Below are 22,778 nucleotides of genomic sequence, written 5' to 3' on the forward strand. Positions count from 1 at the left end.
GAACTCTAAAGTCTTCTGGATTCACTACCAAGTTGAACAACATTCGGATTTGAGGCACGTTGTCCCATGTCCTCAACCCAAATGCACACACCAGGCTTTGTTATCACGTGATCTGCCATTGCACACAACCCATTGCTAGCCACAAACAGTCTCCATTAACAGCTATTCATTCTCCCAGACTGACCATTATCCATTTCTTTGTCTGTCCAACCGTTCTACTCTCTCTTTGGGCTCTTTCTCCACCTATCGTTTATATCGTAAACCCCTCCCCTCAACCCTTCTTCTGCATAAAAGAGTTCTGAAGTAGGGTCTCTGGATCCAAAATGTTAACCCTAAATATTAAGACCCTTGTGGATGTAACTGATCGGAGGGACCTGGTCTTCAAATATATAGATTCTTGAAAGCAACAGGATAGGTGGTTAAGATGATTAAGAAGGCATATGGAATACACACCTGTATTAAGCAAGACATTGAATATAAGTGTAGGGAGGTTATATCAGACATTAGTTGGGCCACATTCAAAGTAGTGTGTGCAGTTCTGGTGACCACACTATAGGAAGGATGTGATAGCACCTGAGAGAACGCAGAAGAGATTCACTGGGTGTTCACTAGAAATACAGCATTTCAGCCTTGTAGAGATACTAGCTAGGCCAGGTTAGATTTCTTTAGAGCAGAGAATGCTCAGTGGGGCCCTGATTCAGGTATATAAAATTATGAGGGGTAGAGATAGGGTAGAATGGAAGAAATGTTTTTCCCTAGTGGAGAGATCAATGGATGTAAGATGTTTTGGAGGCCGTTATTTTGCAAATGATATAGGAAGAATTTTTTCACTTAGAGAGTGGTGGGTATTTGGAGCTGACTGCCCAGAAGAAAACATCACAACATTTAAGAAGTATTTAGACAATCAGCACATCAGGCTTTGGCCAAATGCTGGAAAATGGGACTAGAGTACTTGATGGCCAATATGTTGAAGGGCCTCCTGCTGTACTGTGAAATTCTGATTCTAAACCTCTTGGATGTAATTTATTCAGAATGCATGGAGGAAAAGAAGATCACTTTTGAGAAAAAAGGAAGTCTCACTTGTGACAAAATGTTTTTGACACAGCAAAACATTTGATATAGTAAAAGTACTGGACTTTTAGTGGAAACACCTAACAGGGTGAATGGATTTCAATATTCTATTAGTTACAGATGAGTCAAAACAGATTGTAAATCCATCTGTATAAATATATTAACCAGATCCTCCCTTCATACGACACCTATCTCAGGATCCATACAAGAATAAAATTATGAAAATGAGGGTGATGCAGTTTCTCGTTGTATATGAATGCCACTCCCTGGTAAAGGGAGTTAAATGATGTTACAGCTGAAAACATTAACGTTCCTGTCATTAACATTTACAACAAAATAAAATTTACAACTTTCTATTTTTATCAACTCTGAATTCCATCAAAAATGTACAGTTTAATGTGAAACATTGATTCACTTCCTCACCTCTTCTTTCTGGGTGACATTGATCCTGGTTTTAATGTAGGGGAACGTGTGAGAGACGGTCAAGATAGTCTTGCGTTTGAATTGTTCATGAAGGTCACCATGAGCTCGGCCATCTAGAGTGAATGGTGTGCAATACATGAAACGTCTCAAGTTATAGTTTTTGTCAAAATACGTAATCCTGTCCTTCATTTCGTAGGTGTCAAAATATGGTTCCACGTATGTTATCTGGATGTAGGCCTGTAAAATGTTTTTAAAACAGATAAATGTCACACATGGCTCACAGGGAAATCTTTTTCACTTACATCACTGTCCTACACTGATTCTTGATAGGGGTCTTGGATTTCCTCATCATCTGTATCAATACAGCATTGTGAAGGATTCTGGAAAGCACAAGGGTACCACTTCCAGCATTATCCACCTCATGTTCATTTGCTGATTCAGCTGGGTTTCTGCTCTACTGATCAAGTTACTGCTTTGTTGAAATGGTCCCATCTCCCATATTTTCAATCTGCAGGAACAGTTCCTTGAATCCAACAATGTGTCCCTCTGCCGGAATATTTGCTATTTCCTCCTGCTGTTGTTTCCACTTTTCTGAGATCCCAAATTTTACTGCGTCTAATAGGATGTGGTACTACATTTCCACTGTTGTTTGAATCCACTGGAGTCTGGGCTAAAATGTAAATAGGTTCAGTGGAAAATTGTGGCAACTGACATATTTCACTTTCAAAGCTTTAACCTTCATTTTGTATAAATTTCCTTATGAGTACTAGAATTTATGTCAATGAGAGAAAACTGTCCTTGATGGTTATAATACAATATTGACATTAACTGGAGTATTATGACTAACATTCAACTCAGGCCTACGAAGGTAAAAAGCTCAGATTTAATACAAAGTTCTTGAGTAGACATTCAGTAAGAATCAGTATCAACTATAATGCCTTGAAGGTCCAAATAACGTCGCAGTTTGAGGTACAAGACTTGACTAACCAAGCTCAATAAGTAACAACATGTTTGGGAAATGATGAGGAGAAAAGCGATTAGCAGCTATTAATATAACATGTTCTTCACCTTATTAGGATCCAATTTGCACTTGTCCACTGGATTGGAATCTTTGATAACTTCCACAACATCCTCACCAAAACGTTCACCATAAAATGCCTAATACAATGCAAAATGCATCTATTAGATAACATTGATAAGTGACATTGTATCCTATTTGAAGTGTTTGAAAACTCATATCTATGATGAAAACCACTGCAAACTAACGTGCAGCAATTATGACACAGACTTAATTACAATATGTCAGTCAGTAACTTAGTTACAGTATGTTCTAATTTAATCAAATGTTCCATTGTTGAACTAGTTACGAAGACAGTCTATACCATGTATATTTGGTTTAAAAGATACACTTTACGTTTGCCCACAGCTTCAGGAATTATCTAAAGCAGACTGTCCCTTTGTACTTTACTAGATCAATATACTGTTTTGCAGAAAGTATGCTTCAGGATAAGACATTTTTCATAATTTGTTTATATTCAAAAATATTTTACCTACTTTACGTCTAGAAATAAAGAAAATAGGGGCAAGAGTAGGCCATTCAGCCCTCTGAGTCCTGCTCTGCCATTCAATATGGTCATGGCTGATCATCAAACTCAGTATCCTGTTCCCACTTTCTTCCCTTACCCTTTAATCACTCTGACCCTAAGAAATAAATTTAACTGCTTATTGAAAACACTCATGTTTCAGCTTCAACTGCTTTCTGCAGTAGAGAATTTGACAGGCTCAACACTCGGTGGACAAAGAAATTTCTTCTCTTTCCTTCATGTTTTATGGCTTACTTCAAAACTTTTCTCACACTTCTTTACTCAGTTAAAGAGCAGGTACCCAGCCTGTTTTTGGATTTTAAATGTCTGCCTCCTCACATGACTGTTACTTCCCAACTCTGAAAAGTCCTGTTGGATGAATACATCTGGCTCTGAGGCTACTGATTTCCTTGCCTTCAATAATTTTCAGCCTGATGTTGTCCATTGTTGCACTGTGATCTTTTTCGGGACATTCTCATTTACAACAGTATCCCAAGAGGCAATCTCAGTGTTTCCCAACAATAGGTCCCCCAAAGAAATCATGGAATTCCTTCCTGACTTTTCGTGGCTATACTCTGCCCTCTACTGTTTTTGCCCAGCGGTCTGCTCTGTCCCCTGATTCATCTCCTGTACTAACAGGCTGTTTTACTTCAAACTCCCAAAGAATTCAAAATGCTTCCTGCACAACTTGATCTTCTTTCAGGAACTTGTCTGCTGTTCTCTACATTTTCATTATCCCCAGAAACAAACCCACACCTCTCTAAACTTGCTGTGTACCTGCTTCCTCTGAGCTATAACCCACTGACATCCTTCAGTTTTCTTCACAATCCTGTTTCTATGCTCACCTACTATAATCTTCCTTTTCCTATCTCCCAGTCCTATTGTTTTCCTTTATCTCTACCCCCAACTACTAACTCAATCTATCATCCCATTCCCTGGCATCTAAGTTCCATATTCTGTTCCCTGCTTCTAATATTGTTCTGTCTGCCTCTCTTTATCCTGCTATAGTTCAACCCCTTCCTGCTTTCCTACGCCATCAGAACATTTCACTTCAGTCTGATGCTGTCACACACCCATCTACCTAGTGCAAATCAATGATCTCCCAAACTCTAAACTTGCTTAACCTGGAGGTTCCAACTTGGTCTCGACTCACCACATACAATACCATACTTGACCGCACTTGCTGACAATTCATTGAAAAGTAATTTTGGAAAATAGATCATTCATAAAGTCGCATCATTGTTAGCTCACTTCAAGTCGATGAGAGATTTCGGCTAGTTTTGTTATCGCTGGCTCTTTGTAAACAAACTCTTGTTCATCCAGGTCACCAAACTTGGATCCATAAAAGCCAACACGGAAATAGGTACCAAACATCCTCTTTCCATCCTACAAAAGGGAATTTTTATGGTTAATCGTAAGTGAGTGTGAGTAATCACACACAATCCCATTAAAGCAAAGATTCTACTTTTATTTCTCTAATATATGAAGCACTAGGAGTCCATTCTGTTCATCTTTTCCATTTTCTCCATGGTCTACTATATTATACCCTTTCATTTAAACTAAAGAGAAAGTGTAAAAACAAACATATTCTCAAAAGCAACAAATTAAATGGAATCCTGTAATCGCTGGTATTTACCCTCACCTCTGGAATAAGTTCCATTTCACTTTCAACGTCAAACACTTTAATTGTATATTATATTTTAACCTTAACAGTCAGTTTATTTCTGTCCAATCTCCCTTTAAAGGTATCTTTCTTCCCTCCAGCCCAACAAACCTTGACAGAGTGGATGTGGTAAACTAAGGGGTCTGTGTCAATGTCATTCTTGAGATAGCTACTGAAAAACATGTAGGCCAAGAAAATATGAAAACAGGAATGAGAAATGCACAATATGTTTTGCCCACACTTGCCACTTGCCAGAGAACTGGCAATAAAAATGTAACATCAAATGTACTGTCTCTTCCAAAAAGTCCTGAACATTGCTTTCCATACTTCCTTTCCCCAAAATAACAGGCCCTCACTCTTGTTGGGAACTGATTTGCCTCAATGTAGTATCTCTGAGACAACACAGTGGCACAATGGAAAACCATATTTATATTCTGACTTCCTGTAGTAAGTGCTTTGCTAGTATCAATTATTTGCATGTCCATGCTTTCCTACAAGTGATTACTGTTAAGACATTTTATTTTAAATCATTACTAGTCAAATTGAATTCTTTCAATACTAAGTGAGTACTGTTCATTATGCAGCATTAAGGAAATGATATGCAATGTCACACTTTTAACATGCTCTTTCAGCCATTGTAAAGGCACTCACCCAACACTGGCATTTAGTTTCATGAGGCCCAGGTGCTTATCTTGTCCTACAACCTGCACGCTGTGTCTGCAGCATCTTGGGTTGTGGGTATCTGCACACACTACATTGTTCAGGCTGCTTTCTCCTGATATTTAGATAAAACTTTTCAACCTTTTAGAGTCAAGGGGTCATACAGCAGAGAAACAGGCCCTTCAGTCCAATTCATTTGCGCCAACCAGACATCCAAATCTGACCCAGCCCCATTTGCCAGCATTTGGTCCATATCCCTCTAAATCATTCCTGATCATTTACCCATCCAGATGCCTTTTAAATGCTGTAATTGAACCCGCCTCCACCACGTTCTCTGGCAGCTCATTCCACACATTCACCACTCTCGGCGTGAAAATGTTACTGCTCAGGTCCTTTTAAAATCTGTCCCTTCTCACTGTAAACCTATGCCCTCTAATTTTGGACTCCTCCACCCTAGGAAAAGGACCTTGGCGATTCACCCTCCACATGGCCCTCATGATTTTATTAACTTTTATAAAGTCACCCCTTAGTCTCTGACACTCTAGGGGAAAATGCCCCAGCCTATTTGGCCTCTCCCAATAGTTCAAACCCTCCTGTTCTGGTAATATCCTTGTATGTCTTTGCTGCATCCTTTCAAGTTTAACAACACCCTTCCTACAGGAGGACAACCAGGACTGTACGCAGTACTTCAAAAGTGGCCTGACCAAAGTCATGTACGGCCGCAACATGACATCCCAAAGTCCTATGCTCAATGCTATGACCAGTGAAGGCAAGCATGCCAAACACCTTCTTCACCACTTTGCCTATGACTCCGACAACTCCCACAACACCCTACAACTCCACTTTCAAAGGATTATGCACCTGCAACCCTAGGTCTCTTTGTTCAGTGAGACTCCCCAGACTCCTACCATTAACTGTATAAGTTCTGCCCTGGTTTACATTACCAAAATGCAACACAGATTTATCTAAATTAAACTCCATCTGCCCATTGGCCTATCTGATCAAGGTCCTATTGTACGCTGAGATAATCTTCTTCACTGTCCATGACACCACCTATTTGGTGTCATCTGCAAACTTACTAACTCTACCTCCTCTATTCACATCCAAATCATTTAAATAAATGACAAAAAGCAATGAACCCAACACTGATCCTTGCAGCACACCAATGGTCACAGGCCTCCAGTCCAAAAACAACACTTCGCCATCACCCTCTGTCTCCTACTTTCAAGCCAATTTTGTATCCAATTGGCTAGCTCCCCTGGCTTCCACGTGACCTACCCTTACTAAGCAGTGTACCAAGTGAAACCCTGTTCTACTTCTACTGAAGTCCATATAGAGAATGTCTACCACTCTACCTTCATCAACGTTCTTTATCATCTCTTCAAAAAAACTCAAGTTAGTGAGACACAATTTGCCGTGCACAAAGCCATGCTGACTATCCATAATCAGTCCTTGCCTTTTCAAAAGCATGCAAATCTTGTCCCTCAGAATTCCTTCCAACAATATAACCACCACTGATATAAGGCACACCGGTCTATAGTTCCCTGGCTCTTATATACTGTAGCATTCCTTTATTTACATTTGTAAAGGGCCAGCTCTAAACCACAGCTCTTCAGCATCGCATTTAAAACTTCTCTCTTTCCACATGCTCATCCTGGAGTGGTCTCTTCTCTTTTACTGATGTCAGAGGTACATTACCAGCATTTACTTATATATCAATGTATCACATTAGGTGCTATCCAGTACTTTGTCTTTAAATGACCATCCTTCACAGGTAAATTTAGAAAATGCCAGGAAAATGTTTGATTGTGGGATCATCACAGCTGAACCGAATTCTGTCTACACCCAAAGCCTGTCAAATAGGAATGATTATTCCTGTCTTCTAGTCTAAAGGGTACCAATATGGTTGGGGCTCAGTTGCTGACTCGGTTGAGATAAGATTGCGCAATACATTTTACAAATTAGCCCTAGGATGTTCCTGAGGTAGTTTCTATCCACACTGTGCAATGTCTGGCAGCGGAGACAAAAATTATTTTTAGCTATTAAATAACTGAAACAAACATCTCCCTGCAAGAAGTCTCAAATGCCATAATTTTGCAGGATTTAAAATATACAAATTACAAGAGATTAAACATTTACAATCTTTTATTGGCTGTGGTGGTTCAGCAATAGGGTGTATAGAAAAATAACAGTAATAACGACCAGTGCCCCAAGAATTTAGCTCTGGTCGTTGCTGGGAGCACAGAATGACGTAGTTAGATTGTTCTGGATATCAAGGTGTAAATCTCAGATTCTCCAAAAGATATTATTCTAGGCGATTACAATCTGGGAAGTACAACTGGATGAATGGCGTCAGTCGTCTCTGTATGACATACAGCAATAAAATTCAACAAGTGTCCGCTTTAAAACCAAAATAAATTCACCAAAAGCTTTGGTTAAGTTTAAAATGTTAAATAAAATCTTTTAATGGTACAAAATAATCCACACCAAAATTGGCACTGAGAATGAGAAGTACACACATTGTTAATCGAAAGAAACAAAAACCTTTGGAATGTTAACAAATGTTAGAGAATTAGGATATCACTAAGAAATGATGGCTAATCATGCATTATGGATAAGAATGAAAATGAAAATATGAAGACTGCAATGCAAACATGGACTTTTCTCCAGTTAGTCTACTTTGCAAATTCTTATGTTGTCTCTCATTATTTCTGTTTATTTCAATGGGATAAACTATTTTGGGCCTGTTTGGGATCTCCACGTGGCATCTGACACCAGGACAAAGTCTATAATCTCTGCACAATCCTCTTTACCAGAAAGGTGTGAGGATATATTTTACATAGATATCCCCCTCCTTGGAACTGCATCCTTTTAATTATTTCATGAATCAGGATTGATACTCACCCGGATTATTCTTCATCAGTTAGTGTTTCAAGAAGAAAAAGAGAAGTTGTTGTTGACACTTCTGCCAATGAGAGGGCAAGTGGGTAGCTTGTTGCCCTTCTCTAGCATTGCTTTTTTAGTAGCACTTAAGAGACGTCAATGATATGGCAACAATTCACAGACAATTTAAAACAGTCTTTACAAAGCACATCAATTTTTAGCATTTTACTTTGACTGTGCTGTAGAGTGGGCTCACCTAGCTCTCTCTTTCCATTCTATCACATCACATTTGCATTGCTATAATGTACATACTTCAGAAGTGTTTTGGGGTATGTACCTTATTCATTGTAATACTGCCAACATTTTTGCAACATACAGAAAATACACATGCACATAACGGGCACAGCAGATAACAGTGGAATTAGCAACACAGAACACGCAGAACAGCCACAAATCAACACAGGAATAAATACTAAACTTAACAGCAAATTATTTATTTTATGGTAATAAAAACTGCAGCATGCAGGACGTGATAGAGATAATTTAACAAAACGTATTGTGGAATATTCGCTCCTGACTTCTCCTTTTATGCAACATGGCATTAAGTACAAATACTTATGGTTGGTCTCCCTCATGGAAGTGTTTGAAAGATCCACTTCTAAGTAAGTATGTATGCAAAGCTTTTTTTAAATTAAGTCATGGCTGATTAACCTAATCAAGTTTTTTAATGTGGTCACGAATCATAGAATATAGGCCTCTACAGTAGCTTTCTGCAAAGCAATTCAGCTGGATTCCCTGCCTTCTCCAATTTCCTGTCCCTGTGACATTGCATATTTTCTCCCTTTGGGTAGTTATGTAAATCTTCTATGGAAGCTGTGACTGAATTTGCCTTTACCAACTCACAAGCAATACATTACAGACCACAAGACTATAACACTCAGGAGCAGAAGTAGGCCATTCAGCCTGCTCAGCCATTCATTGAGATCTTGGTTGATCTGATAATCCTCAACTTCACTTTCCAACACAACCCTTGATTCCCTGATTAAAAATCGGTCCATCTCAACCTTAAATATATTTAATGATCCAGCCTCAACAGCCCTCTGTGGTAAAGGATTCATCAAATTCACTACCCACTGAGAGAAGAAATTTCTCTTTGTTTGTCTTAAATAGATGACCCATTATGCTGTGACGATGTCTTTTGATCCTAGGCTCTCCCACAAGGGGAAACAATCTTTCCATATCTACACCATCAATTCTCCTAAGAATCTGGCATGTTTCAATAACGGCACATCTCATTCTTCAAAATTCCAATGAGTACAGGCCATAACTGCTCAATCTCTCCTGACAAGATAGTACCTCCCACGCTGGAAACAGCCTAGAGAACCATCTCTGGACTGCCTCTGATGCCAAATTATCGTTCCTTAGATAAGGGGCCCAAAACCGTTCACAGCATTTCAACTATGCTTTGCATAATTTTAACAATGCCTTCCTATTTTTATACTTCATTCCCTTTGGAATAAAGAGCAACAATCTATTTGCCTTTTCTATCACCCACTGAGCATGAACATTAGCTTTTTGTGATTCATCGACAAGACTCACTGAATTCTCTGTTCTGTACCTTTCTGCAGCCTGATGCTAATGACTCTCTGCAAAACAAGAGTTTCCCTCATGTACCACTGCTTCTTTTCCCAATCATTTTAGATTAATGCTATCTGTTCTTGATCCACCCACCAGTTTCTATCTACTTTGTCTAGATCCTTCATAATTTTCAACACCTATATCAAATCTCTTCTCAACCATCTCTTTTGTTAATAGATCAGCACAGATACTCCAATCAATCCATCTATCATTCATGCCTGAAGCCATTTTTCTAAATCTTTTCACACCTTTTCTAAACCATTCACATGTTGCCTAAAGTGCAGAGTCCGGAATCAGAAACAATACTGCTGTTGAGACTTTCATTATTTTATAAAGGTCCTTTGAAATCTTACTGCTGTAGTCCTTTAAGCCCCTGTTTTTAAAGCCTAGGTTCCCATATGCCATTGTAACCACTTCCTGAACCTGTCCTGTCACCTTGATAAGTGAGTACAGAAGGAGGTTGTCCAAATGGATGTACAGAAGGCATTCGATAAGACAATAGATGAGTATAGAACAAAATGGATGTGAAAAGATTTGCAGGTAGCCTTTTCGTTGGCATTTAAATGGAAGAAGCAGAGTAAATGGTGCTCCGTAGAGGCATGCCTCATCTTTTCACTGTATTTATTGGTGATTATTTTTTCATTCAAAGATAGAAGACTCCAATCTGTTAGGACTGATACCAGGTCATGTAGATTTTGCAAAGGGACATAGACAAATTAGGGGAGTGGTCAAAATTAAGACAAAGCAAGTTTAAAATGTGCACGTGTAAGGCCATCCACCTTAGCCTCAATGCAAACATTTCCAAAGGGGCAAGAATATGGGAACGTAAAGGAGCATAAAAATTTGGAATTCCAAATAAATTTCATTAAAAACTAGTAAATGTATAAAAAGCAATCGAAAAGTTAATTAAATGTTGGCTTTATCCTAAAGGGACTGGAATACAAATGAAAGGAAATTATCTTTGGTTATATACAGTACTGGCGAGACACAACACGGTTTAAAAATTTGAATTGTGAAGACAGGCTGAACAAATTTAAGTTTACGTTTCCTTCATAAAAGATTGAAGGATGATCTGATTGAGATATTGAAGATGCTAAAACAAAATTGAGATGGTGCTGGTGCTGCAAAAATGTAACAACATGATCTTAAAAGGTAAGGCTAGGCCAAGAGTGAAACCTGAAAGCATTTCTTCACTCAAAATGGAGATCAAGAGCTCATTCCCAAAAATCCAAGAAAACTCTAATAATTGGAGATTTTGAGACTGAAACAGATTCTGGTGGGTAAGGATATCGACTAAGGGTGGACTAAAAGATGTAAAGTGTTGATTAGCACAACCTAACTGAATGGCAGAGCAGGTTCAAGAGGTTGAACGGTCTACTCCAGTTACTGATATTCTAGACACATCTCTCAGAAATTTTCTTTGAAACGCAACCCCTGTTGTTATCTAAGCAAATGTTGTTATCTAAGCTTAAATGTTCAAGAAGCAACAATGTGATGAATTGATGCTGATTTGATTTTTGTGATTTCAGTTTAGTGGAATCAGGATGGGAGTAGGAACTTGCAACTGCATGGATTTCCTCAGAAAATGCTGCTCCTGAGGCAAATATCAACAGAACAATGGAATTCATGGGAACACCACACGATCATTCATGTCAAATAATCCTGTTCATTATTCAAAATATGAATGACATTATCATCCCAATTTTCATATGACTTTCAACTAGGGAATGCTTATTCTTGCAGGGCGAAGTGGCAGAGGGTATCAGCTTTGGGATTTCCAAGATTTTCCATACTCCTGCATGGTAGGGTGACTGCTTCTACAACAAGCCCAGGCAAAACATTATAGAAGACTGCAGGAAGTTCTCATCCTTGTCACTGGAATTTCTTCCAGTACCATCACTGGCCCCTTCCATTTTCAAGAATGCTTCAAGGAAAAGTGTGAACTAAACCTGGCAGCAGCTTCCATCTGATCGGAGAGTACATAGAGACAGGTACCAATTAAAAAGGCTCCAAAGGCAAATCCCTTATTTTACTGGATCATTAAACTAGAAACCAAACTGGAGGCCTCCTAATTGTGTGTGGACAATAGCTACACCAAGGCAGGTGTATTGCGATAGCAGTAGGCTTGCCTTTTTGGTTGCTAGGGAGCAGTGTGCGGGGGAGGGAGGGGTGTCTGAACACTTTGAGTGACCAAACTCTACAATTTCAGGTGGGTTTGATCCAGTTAGCAATTGTGTACTTGGGTTATGTTGTGATTAGTTTCCACCCAACAGGAAACTCAGCCCCTTTGTTCACAGACATTATGATGCATTGGACAATAACCGTTCACTCATTATTTAACCAAAATGTGGCGAATGTAGCATATCTACACAGTGGGGGTTTAGATATTATAAAACACGCAGCTTAAATCTAGTGAACTCCACCTGTTTGATTTGGGGCTTCAGTTGTGAATTCACACTCACAGATAAGTCTCTCACATTTTAAACTTTACAGAGATCATAATCATTTTTACCAATTCTGGTTAACAATCTTTTGTACAGCTATTAAAGACCTATCAGCAGGGCTTCAATTCAACCTCATTTGAGTACAATATTAAGCTAGCTTACAGTATTTTAAACTAAATATTATTCATATGTCACATAAAATAGAAAGCATGTGGCCTAGGCTAGGGTGGTATTGACTTCTGTCAAAATTTGCAGAAGGAACAGTGTTCAAAGCTTATGGGAGTGAACAAAAAGGAGTGAATTTTGTAGAATTATTAAAAATATTTAGCCACATAAGTCAACCAAATTGATCCCAATACAATGAATGTTGATATATATATATTGAATGATGAAAGCAAAGATTTCTCTCAGAGGAGAAAACAGAAGTAATGTGATTGACATCAAATTCAATTTTCTCCCCCACCAACAAGAAATGTCATTGAATGCATCAGGCGTCAAAATAGATCAACAAAGTGGAAAACTTACCACAATAGGACAGTTATAAAAGCAGGAGGAAGGGATCAGCGTCAGGGCGAGAGAGAGAGAGAGAGGGGGGGGGGGGAGAGAGGAGAAAACAAAAATTACTTGAAAAGGGCAGGGATTATTGAAACAAAAAGCTACAATTCCAGCAATAAAAATAAATTTTTAAAGACAGCAGCTATTAACTCCACTCAAAACATCATAGCACGGCGTGCACTCTGGTGTAAAAGGGATAGCATACTCAGCACATCACAAGATAAATGATGGAGAAAATAGTGGAGACCAACATTAATCACAACTGGAGAGGTAAACAGGCTAGGCAGATAATTTACCATGCAACGTTGCAATGTGTGACTTGTGAACAATGGACACAAATAATTGCATTGAGAGAGAAAAAAATGTATAAACTAAGACTAATAAAATAAAGAAAACCTTACTGCCAGTAGCTGTGAGAGGCAAATACATGTTGGTGAAACAAACATAATTTAAAGCTAGTGACAATGGAAGTGATTCATTCACAGGACTCTTCATTAGTGAGAAAATGTCTGTTTACATGCACCGTCTGTGAGATCTGTTTATCTGAAAACATTTCACATGACCATAGCAGAAAACTCTTACAATTCTGCGGCCAGAAGAAATGGCTTCATAGCCAGACAATAACAGAACACCCACAGCCAGCACACATGGGCAAAGCATTGGCATGAATTTTACATTAAACATTAGTGTTCCAACATCAACAGAAATAACACCTACCTCCCAGCCAGTACTCTGTATAACAGAAAGTAGAGTCATGTCAAGAATTTACACAACAGAGATCCTGTAACATTCGGGTAAGGTGCAAAAAGAAAAGCATGCAGACGCAACTTTAAACAAGCACTTATTAGATTTTATTTTCAAGGATATACTGACTTCTTACCGCAAAAAACAGTACTAGTCAACTCTAAGAAAATAATCAACTAAAAGCAACTATCCATCTATTAAACAGAATATTTGAAATTACACTTAAATGAAGTCTGTGAAATAGATTACCTGATGGACTATTTTGCTGAAAGCATCTTGGAGTTTACCATGAATAGTTGCCAGCTTTTTTGCATCACGGTTAGCCTCATGGATTGGAATAAGAACTTTGTAAACTTCGTTAACCGCCTCATACATTCCAGCCTGTTATTTGAAAGTCCAAAAATTGTGTAACAGTTGAAAAACAGAAATTTTTACCATGCAATTATAAAGGGATGTTCATAAAATTAGATTCCTGAGTTATGCAACCAAAGGCAAGAACAACTATTTCGTAACTTAGAAAACCTAAGACTGTGAGTATCAGCATCTCATTTCACCATGACACCAACTTGTTCTGTCCTAATATTTATACAGTGTGTACCTGATTTACAAACAGCCAATTTATGAACGGTCATAGTTACAAACACGATACCTTACAGGGATGTAATTTTAAAGATCCATCACACAAACATTTCCTGTACTTAATAAATAGCTAGTTTATTTAATCTTGCATAGCATTCCGACTGGCATACAAAATGACTTGCGAGCGGACTCAAGAACAGCACCTGTTTGCAACCCAGGTATTACCTAGAGATACAATTTCTTGGTAGGTTAATAATAGTAGCTGGAGCACATATGTCGGCTCAAATCTAACAAATGGCTGACTGTAATCAGCAAATTCAGTATTTCTGCTGAATAGGGAGCTTCCAGTCACATTTCTAATACCTTTCACTTAAATTCAAGACTTCAGAGGATTCTGATGAAATTAATTAAATAGTTACTCAAAAAAAGTTATACTAAGCGTTTAGTCTGGAGTAACTATTAAACTGACCCTGTACTTCCCTTGTACCACCTCTATGAATTACACTCCGTGACTCCTTGCAATCCCAGCATATAACAAAAATTCTAATCCTCTTACAAACTCCCCATTTCACACACACACTCACACACACACCAACCAACAAGCAAACAAACAAGGAAAGAGGTTGATGGTAGAGCTTAAAAAAACTGTAAAGTGACATGAGTGGTCTTTGCTCCCTGATTCTGATGTTGAGATGATCCTTCTTCAACCAGCAGGCCCTTCATTTTCAGCTGTCTTTCCCTGGAAGCATTCACACGGTTCTTAAGAAGTACAGAGTGATTGACTCACTTGGAAAATGTCTCTGATTTATCAATTCCAAGTCTCAGCTTACAGCAAATGCTGCAGAAAATGCTTTCTTCAAGTTTAAAATTAGTTTTTTACTACAGAGAACAGGCAGCTTTTGTTTGGGAAATCAACTGCTCACCTTTCTGTGTCTTTCCCTTTCTGTGTATCTGTGTCTTTGTAACTTGTTTCCACTTCCAACCTGCTCAGTTAGCTGTGAACCAATCAGCTTCATTTGTAAACAACTCTTTAGCTCCTAATCATCAGCACAGTGCAGGAACCCGCAGCCAACAGTCAGGAGTTCACAATAGGTTTTGAATTTATTGCTGTGAAATTATGCAACTATCCTGGTAAGCTCCTGCTTTCAAAAACAGTTCTTTATTGGAGTCCACGGTTCTTGAAGACACAAAACTAAAAAGACATGCTTTTCCATTCCTACTTGTCATCCTATAATATGACAACACCCACCCTTAAATTACTAAGATCAATTGCCATTTTGAAAGGTCTAGAAAAATCATGGACAGCCAACACTGGTTCATTTCGTCAGCTTCTCAAAGGCTGCCTAGCTTTTCTTAGTTTCTTTAGTAAATTTGTTAAGGGCGCAGCGATTAAACTGAAATCACATGCAAATTTCCAGTAAAATATACACATTCCTGAAAACCTCATAATTTTTGTTTAGTTTTAGCAATTATATTAAAGTCTTCAGTTTAGTCTCCGTGGAAACATTTACCCTTGTCCAACAACATCTCCAAGTAAGTCACACTTGCTTTCGCACATTCACTCTTGACTACATTTTTCACCAAACCAGCCAATCGCAACTTCCTTAAACAGTTTGTCAGTTTGTTTTACATGCTCTTCAGTTCTTCAATAAACTACAATATCGTCTAAATACATTACACAATTACAAACTCCACTCATGACTTGATTCATTAGCCTCTGGGCTGTATATGAGACATTATTTAAGCCAAATTGCATCACATGACATTGGTATCACCCATCTGAAGTAACAAAAGCAACAATTTATTTAGTTTCAAAATCTCCCCTTCCCCTACTGCATCCCTCAACCAGCCCAGTTCGTCCCCTCCCCCCACTGCACCACACAACCAGCCCAGCTCTTCCCCCCCACCCACTGCATCCCAAAACCAGTCCAACCTGTCTCTGCCTCCCTAACCGGTTCTTCCTCTCACCCATCCCTTCCTCCAACCCCAAGCCGCACCCCCCGCTACCTACTAACCTCATCCCACCTCCTTGACCTGTCCGTCTTCCCTGGACTGACCTATCCCCTCCCTACCTCCCCACCTACACTCTCTCCACCTATCTTCTTTACTCTCCATCTTCGGTCCGCCTCCCCCTCTCTCCCTATTTATTCCAGTTCCCTCCCCCCATCCCCCTCTCTGATGAAGGGTCTAGGCCCGAAACGTCAGCTTTTGTGCTCCTGAGATGCTGCTTGGCCTGCTGTGTTCATCCAGCCTCACATTTTATTATCTTGGAATCTCCAGCATCTGCAGTTCCCATTATCTCTGAATTTATTTAGCCCTCTTTGTTAATAGCACTTGCTAGTACCCCTTCAACCAAACAATCTTTGAAAGGAAAAATATACTGTCGACCCTAGCAATACAATCTTCCAGTCACAGAATTGGGTACAAATCTGTTTTTGTGACTATATTCATCTTTCTATCATCTACACAAAGTCTAGTTGATCCATCTGCTTTGGGAACCAACATTATTCATGAACTTCAGCTGCTTTGGCTAGGGTCAATCACATGGTCCTTGAACATGTTTCCACCTGAGCTAGTTTTTCAGGACTCAACTGATAAGGATGTCATTTTATCAATGTTGACTCTGAAACATCCACATTATGTCTGGTTAGCACATCCAGGTACATCTCTACAGATTTCCACATACTTTCTCCGTAGTCTTGTAAGGTCCTCCCACTGCCCATTCTGTAAATGTGAGAATACAATGTCTAACTGCCCTAATACTTCCATGTTAGCCAGTCAAATTGTCAGTGGTTCGAGACCGGTCTATCGCTTTTTATACTTCATCCTCATTATCTCTGTCATTTACTACTAGTCTTACTACTTGACACACTTCCTCATCCTCTTCTATACATGAAACTTTTCAGCATGTTAATGTGACATATCAATTCTTCTTCCTTTAATCAGGATGACAATTCTAGCTACTTTATATAGACCACTGAATTTCACTTTCACAGGCTCACCCTATAAAGGCAACAACACCAGCACTTCATCTCCCAGCTAAATGTTTATCCACCCATCCTATGCTTTTCACCTGTAGAGCGTTTAAATGTTCCTGTGCTACCCTAAATGCTCCATGGAGTCTTTCTAGTAACAGGGACCCATAGTCCAATATTGAGGATTAATCTTTCTCATTCAAGAATTTCCCCAACCAACTTTAATGGATCTCTAGTCTCATGACCATAAACTAATTCAAATAGGATAAATCCAGTAGATTCATTTGGAAAATCTCTGGTAGAAAATAATTTTTAAAAATCTAATATTTCTCTCAATCCTGAGGATTTTCTTAACATTATGCCTTAATTATGCTTTGAGAGTCTGATCATACCTCTCGAAAGCTCCCTGATTATGTGGGCTTCTTGATCAACTGGAATATTTGTCAACTGACATACTCCTGGTCCCATAGGTGCCAGTTGATAAAAAATTTGCTGTATCTATAATTGTGAGGATATACTGAGATCTGGTTTACATTTTTGGCAATGGTGCTACACATTCCACATTCACGTGACAAAACAGTTCTTCAAAAGTTGGTATAGATATCAAAGGAAAATAAAAAAAACTCAAAAATCAAAAATAAAACAAAATTATCTTTACACTTAGCCTAATACAGAAAATGGATGTCAGGAGTGTTGAACACAATTCTAACTAACAGGTGCATTTCTGTGGACAAAACCAATTTTGATCCCTGCAAACATACAAACACCTAATAAGGCTATCAGAGATAACCATTTCCTGTTGAATAAACCAACTTAGCATTACTTGTAGGATATATTTGAATTACATGGGATATAAAGCACAGAGACAGGCAATTCAGCACATCCAGTACAAGATAGTATTTACACTTCATTTGGTCATATGACTGTAAAACCTGGGAGCAAAAATAGGTCATTCAGCTCATTGAGTCGGCTCCACCATGCATTGAGAACATGGGTGATCTAATAATCATCAATTCCACTTTCATGCCTTTTCCCTATAACCTTTGATATTTGTACTGATTAAAAATCTAACTCAGCCTTAAATACTTAACACAGCCTCACAGACCTCTGTGGTAAAGAATTGCACAAATTCACCAACCTCTGAGGGAAGAAATTTTTCCACTACTTTGTTTTAAATGTGTGACTGTGTATTCTGAAATTAAATCCTCTGGTCCTAGACTCACCCATAAGCAGAAACAATCTTTCAGCATTGAACCAGATAAGTCTCCTAAGAATCTAATATTTTTTGAAAAGGTCATCTCTCATTCTTCTAAATCTCACACATAAAAACTTAAAATACTTGACCTCTCCTCAAAAACAGACCCTCCATACCTGCAATCAGCCTAGGCAACCTTCTCTGGACTACATTTAATGTGAGGATACCTTTCCTCAGATAAAGCACCTGAAACTGTTCACTGTATTCCAGCTGTGGTCTGACTAGTGCATTGTATACTTTCAGCAATACATGCCTATTTCTATAATCAATTCCCTTTAAAATGAAGGTCAACATCCCATTTGCCTTCCCTCTTAACTGCAGAACTTATCTGCCTGACTTTTAAGTTCAAATCCCTCTGTTCTCAGGCCTTCTGCAGTCTTTCTCTATTTAAATAATATTCAAACCCCTTTATTTCGCAGCAACCTTCAGCCAGAAGTGCCGAATAGATGATTGATCTCGGCATCCTCCAGTGGACCCCATCATTTTAGATACCAGCCTTCGGCGAATTCGATTCTCTCCACGTGATACCAAGAAATGGCTGGAGGCACTAAATACAGCAAAGGCTATGGGCCCTAACAACATACCAGCAGGTGAACTGAAGACTTGTGCTCCAGGACTTGCCACCCGACAATGTGGAAAATTGCCCAAGTATGTCATATACATAAAGAGCAGGACAAATCCAACTGGGCCAATTACCACCCCGCAGGCTACTCTTGATTATCAGTAAAGCGATGGAAGGTGTCATCAACAGTGCTACCAAGCAGAACTTGTTCAGAAATAACCTGCTCAGTGACGCCCAATTTGGGTTCCACCGGGGCCACTCAGCTCCTGACCTCACTACTTCCTTGGTTCCAACACGGACAAAGGAAATGAATTCCAGAGGTGAGGTGAGGTGAGAGTGACAGCACTTGACATCAAGGCTGCATTTGATCAAGTGTGGCATCATGAAGCCCTAGCAAAACTGGAATCAATGGCTTTCAGGGGCAGACAGTCTGGTGGTTAGAGTCACACCCGACATGCAGGAACATGGTCATGGTTGTTGAAGTTCAGTCATCTTGGCTCAAGGACACTTCTGCAGGGGTTCCTCAGGGTAGTGTCCTAGGTCTAACCACCTTCAGCTGTTTCATCAATGGACTTCCCTCCATCATAAGGTCAGAAGTGGGGATGTTCACCAATGATTGTACAACGTTCAGCATCATTCGTGACTCCTCTGACACTGAATTCGTCCATGTTCACATGCAACAAGATCTGGACAATATCCACGCTTGGGCTGACAAATGGCAAGTTGCGTTCTTGCCACATAATTGTCAGGCCATGACCATTGCCAATAAGAGACAATCTAACCACTGCCCCTTGACATACAATAGTGCTACTATCACTGAACCCCTACTGCCAATATCCTGGAAGTTATAAGATGGACTTATGGACTCATCACATAAATGCAGTGACTACAAAAGCAGGTTAGACATTAGGAATACTGTGGCAAATAACTCATCTCCTGACTCTCCAAAGCCTGTCCACCATCTATAAGGCACAAGTCAGGAGTGTGATTGATTAGGCCCCACTTGCCTGAATGAGTGCAGCCCCAGCAACACTCAAGAAGCTTGTCACCATCCAGGACAAAGCAGCCACTCAACTGGCACCACAGCCACAAGCATCCATTCCCTCCACCACCGACGCTCAGTAGCAGCAGTGAGTGCTGGCTACAAGATGCACGACAGAAATTCACCAAAGATCCTCAGGCAGCACCTTCCAAACCTACAACCACTTCCATCCAGAAGGACAAGGGCAGCAGATATATGCGGACAACACCATCTTCAAGTTCCCCTCCAAGTCACTCACCATCCTGACTTGGAAACATATCACCATTCCTTCACAGTCACTGAGTCAAAATCCTGGAATTCCCTCCTTAATGGCATTGTGGGCCAACCCATAGCAGGCAGACTGCAATGATTCAAAAAAGGCAGCTCACTACCACCTGCTCATGGGCAACCAACAATGGGCAAGAAATGCTGGCCAGCCAGCGACACCCACAAAATGAATATTAAAAATGAAGCCGTTTAATCTGTTTGATCATATTATGTATTTGTAAATGCTCTGCAATTATATCCTTCATTATTTACTCAACATTTTCCTAATTAGAATTGCTCAGCTATAGTTTCCTTTTTAAAATTTGAATAAAATAATTATTTAAGATTTCTGACATCTCTGTTTTATTGCCTGTGCAATTATTTTGCTTGTCCCATTGTGTTCTATTCCTACCACAGCCTTCCTTTCTTTTTATTGACATGTCTGTGAAATATTTTGCCATTTTGTGTTTCTTGACAATTTAGTTTTGCAGTGACACTTTGTCTGCATAAGATTCTTTCCTAACCTCTACTGGTGTTCACGCTAATCACATAGTTTTCTGTCATTTATGTCGGTAATGGATGCCTCTTTCAGTGCCCTCATTTATTGCCTAGTGTCTTTATTTCTAAAGGAGTTTCACTAGTGTTTAATGTGTTCTTTCCTTTTAGTGAATTATATTTTTCCTATGCTCTGTTACCACTATTTCAATTATTTTTCACACTTGTTGTTCATTTTATTTCCCCAGTTCTATTCTCAGTGCTGCACAGTCTTCTTTTCTGCAATCTCTTAATGTGGGTTCCATCATAATTATCTACTCTTCTGTTGTATCTTAATGCAGGTTATATTATGATCATTATTGCCCAGGTATTCCCTTACTTTTATTTTTATCTGCTTTGGTTTAACACCCATTTCTAGTGCCAACAAAAATCTTCCCTACTAGGCTTTTGTTTTTGTACAAAGTTAGAAAGTGACCTGTACATATTCTACTAGTTCCATTCAATTATCTTCTTTACCCATGTCTTCTGTTCAACTAATGTCAGGCAGTTGAAATCTATTATCATTATTAATCCATGCTTTTTTAATTACCTTTCCCAACAAGGACCATCCGCTGACTCCTTGACATGGCACAATTACATTAATTTTGTGCAGAAATCAGCACGCTCGAGGTTTTGAGAAATGAACGTTCAACTAGAGATGTAATCTAATGCTAAATTCAGAAGTATAAAATCATGAAATGTACCACGTTGATCATGAACTTAACTGTGTAGACCAGCATCAAAGCCCGCTCAGAACTTACTCATTGATGCTTTCGGGAAAATAATAAGACCATCTGGTCAATGACCTAAGGCTAAGTTAAGTAGATTCTTGATAAGGAAGTCGAAGGGTATAAAGGGTCGTCAGGAAAAATGGAGCTAAGGCCACAATCAGATCAGCAATGGTGGAGGAGGCTCAAGAAATTTTGATAGTCTACTTGCGCTCCTAACATGCAGGTTCATTTGAATGTATATTTGTCTCAAACATATTGCTCTACATAACGGCTTTATGCATCCGTTGACAGGAGACTTGACATATTGGAATGGCCCTGCTATCTATTTTTTGGGAGTTAAACCTAAAATGACGCAAAAGAGTTCAACAGAGCATCAAAGCAAAGGGAAATTCTATGTTCTTACACTTGGAAATGCAAAAGAACACAATGTGCTGCCAGACCAAACATTTTACGCATAACCACATTGGCCACATTTTAAAATTTCAAGGAAATACTTTCCAAAGCAAAACTTCACCAATCGGACTTAATAGTGCATTAAATGTTGCAATGTTTAATCCTTGGGCAATGGAGTCTCATCTCTGCCAGCATTGTCAGTACTCAGAACTGGAAGATCAGAAAGTAAACTACAGAAACTGATGTTATCTATTTGTCCAAACTGTATAATGCAAATCACAGCCTGGGTTTGTCACAGGTGCTGGATAAATCCATTCCAACAGTATTACAAATGTTGAAAAAAGACACAACATCTAACTTAAGTGAATCATGGAAAAGGGCAGAAAAGTTCGGAATGAGAAATAAAGTTCAAATCATCCAATCCACTCCATCAGCAGATCATACAAAGTTCATCCAATAAAGGGCTCTGTCCACATTGTTTACTTTCATGATGGAAACTTTTCAACAGTACACCTTGATCTCCGAAGCTTGTCAAGTAATACCCCACCAATTATTCATTCATTCATTTCCACATCTCCACCATTCAACACTGTTGCCCATCACAGATGCCATGTACAACACAGAAAGTTGGCAGACTGAAATAATAATTACCATTGAAAACAGATCTGCAGCTTGCTCTAGCAATCCCACAAGACCAGCCTCTGTGAAGTACTTCCCAGAGCAGATTCCTTCCTCATCCGGTGAAAGAACATCATCTGAAACTGCAGATTCTTCCAAAACATTGAAAGAAATATTCT

General features: G+C 39.1%; 1 protein-coding gene across 14 annotated transcripts in view; it reads right to left on the reverse strand.

Annotated features, from left to right (window-relative positions):
- The window catches only part of dock7 (dedicator of cytokinesis 7), a 173,041-nt gene that overhangs the window by 8,648 nt on the left and 141,615 nt on the right, over positions 1-22,778 (reverse strand). For 6 of the 14 annotated variants that reach the window (XM_048539932.2, XM_048539942.2, XM_048539940.2 and 3 more), the window contains 6 exons: positions 22,633-22,776; positions 13,914-14,045; positions 13,638-13,652; positions 4,329-4,463; positions 2,563-2,652; positions 1,495-1,731 (listed from right to left, as the gene is read on the reverse strand). In XM_048539932.2, the coding sequence (XP_048395889.1) occupies positions 1,495-1,731; positions 2,563-2,652; positions 4,329-4,463; positions 13,638-13,652; positions 13,914-14,045; positions 22,633-22,776 (753 nt within the window). Of the gene's footprint in view, positions 1-1,494; positions 1,732-2,562; positions 2,653-4,328; positions 4,464-12,811; positions 12,886-13,637; positions 13,653-13,913; positions 14,046-22,632; positions 22,777-22,778 lie in introns of those variants that run through there. The other 8 variants (XM_048539943.2, XM_048539937.2, XM_048539933.2 and 5 more) reach the window with 4 other exon arrangements.

Source organism: Stegostoma tigrinum, chromosome 8 (assembly GCF_030684315.1).
Source record: "Stegostoma tigrinum isolate sSteTig4 chromosome 8, sSteTig4.hap1, whole genome shotgun sequence".
Classification (NCBI taxonomy): domain Eukaryota; kingdom Metazoa; phylum Chordata; class Chondrichthyes; order Orectolobiformes; family Stegostomatidae; genus Stegostoma; species Stegostoma tigrinum.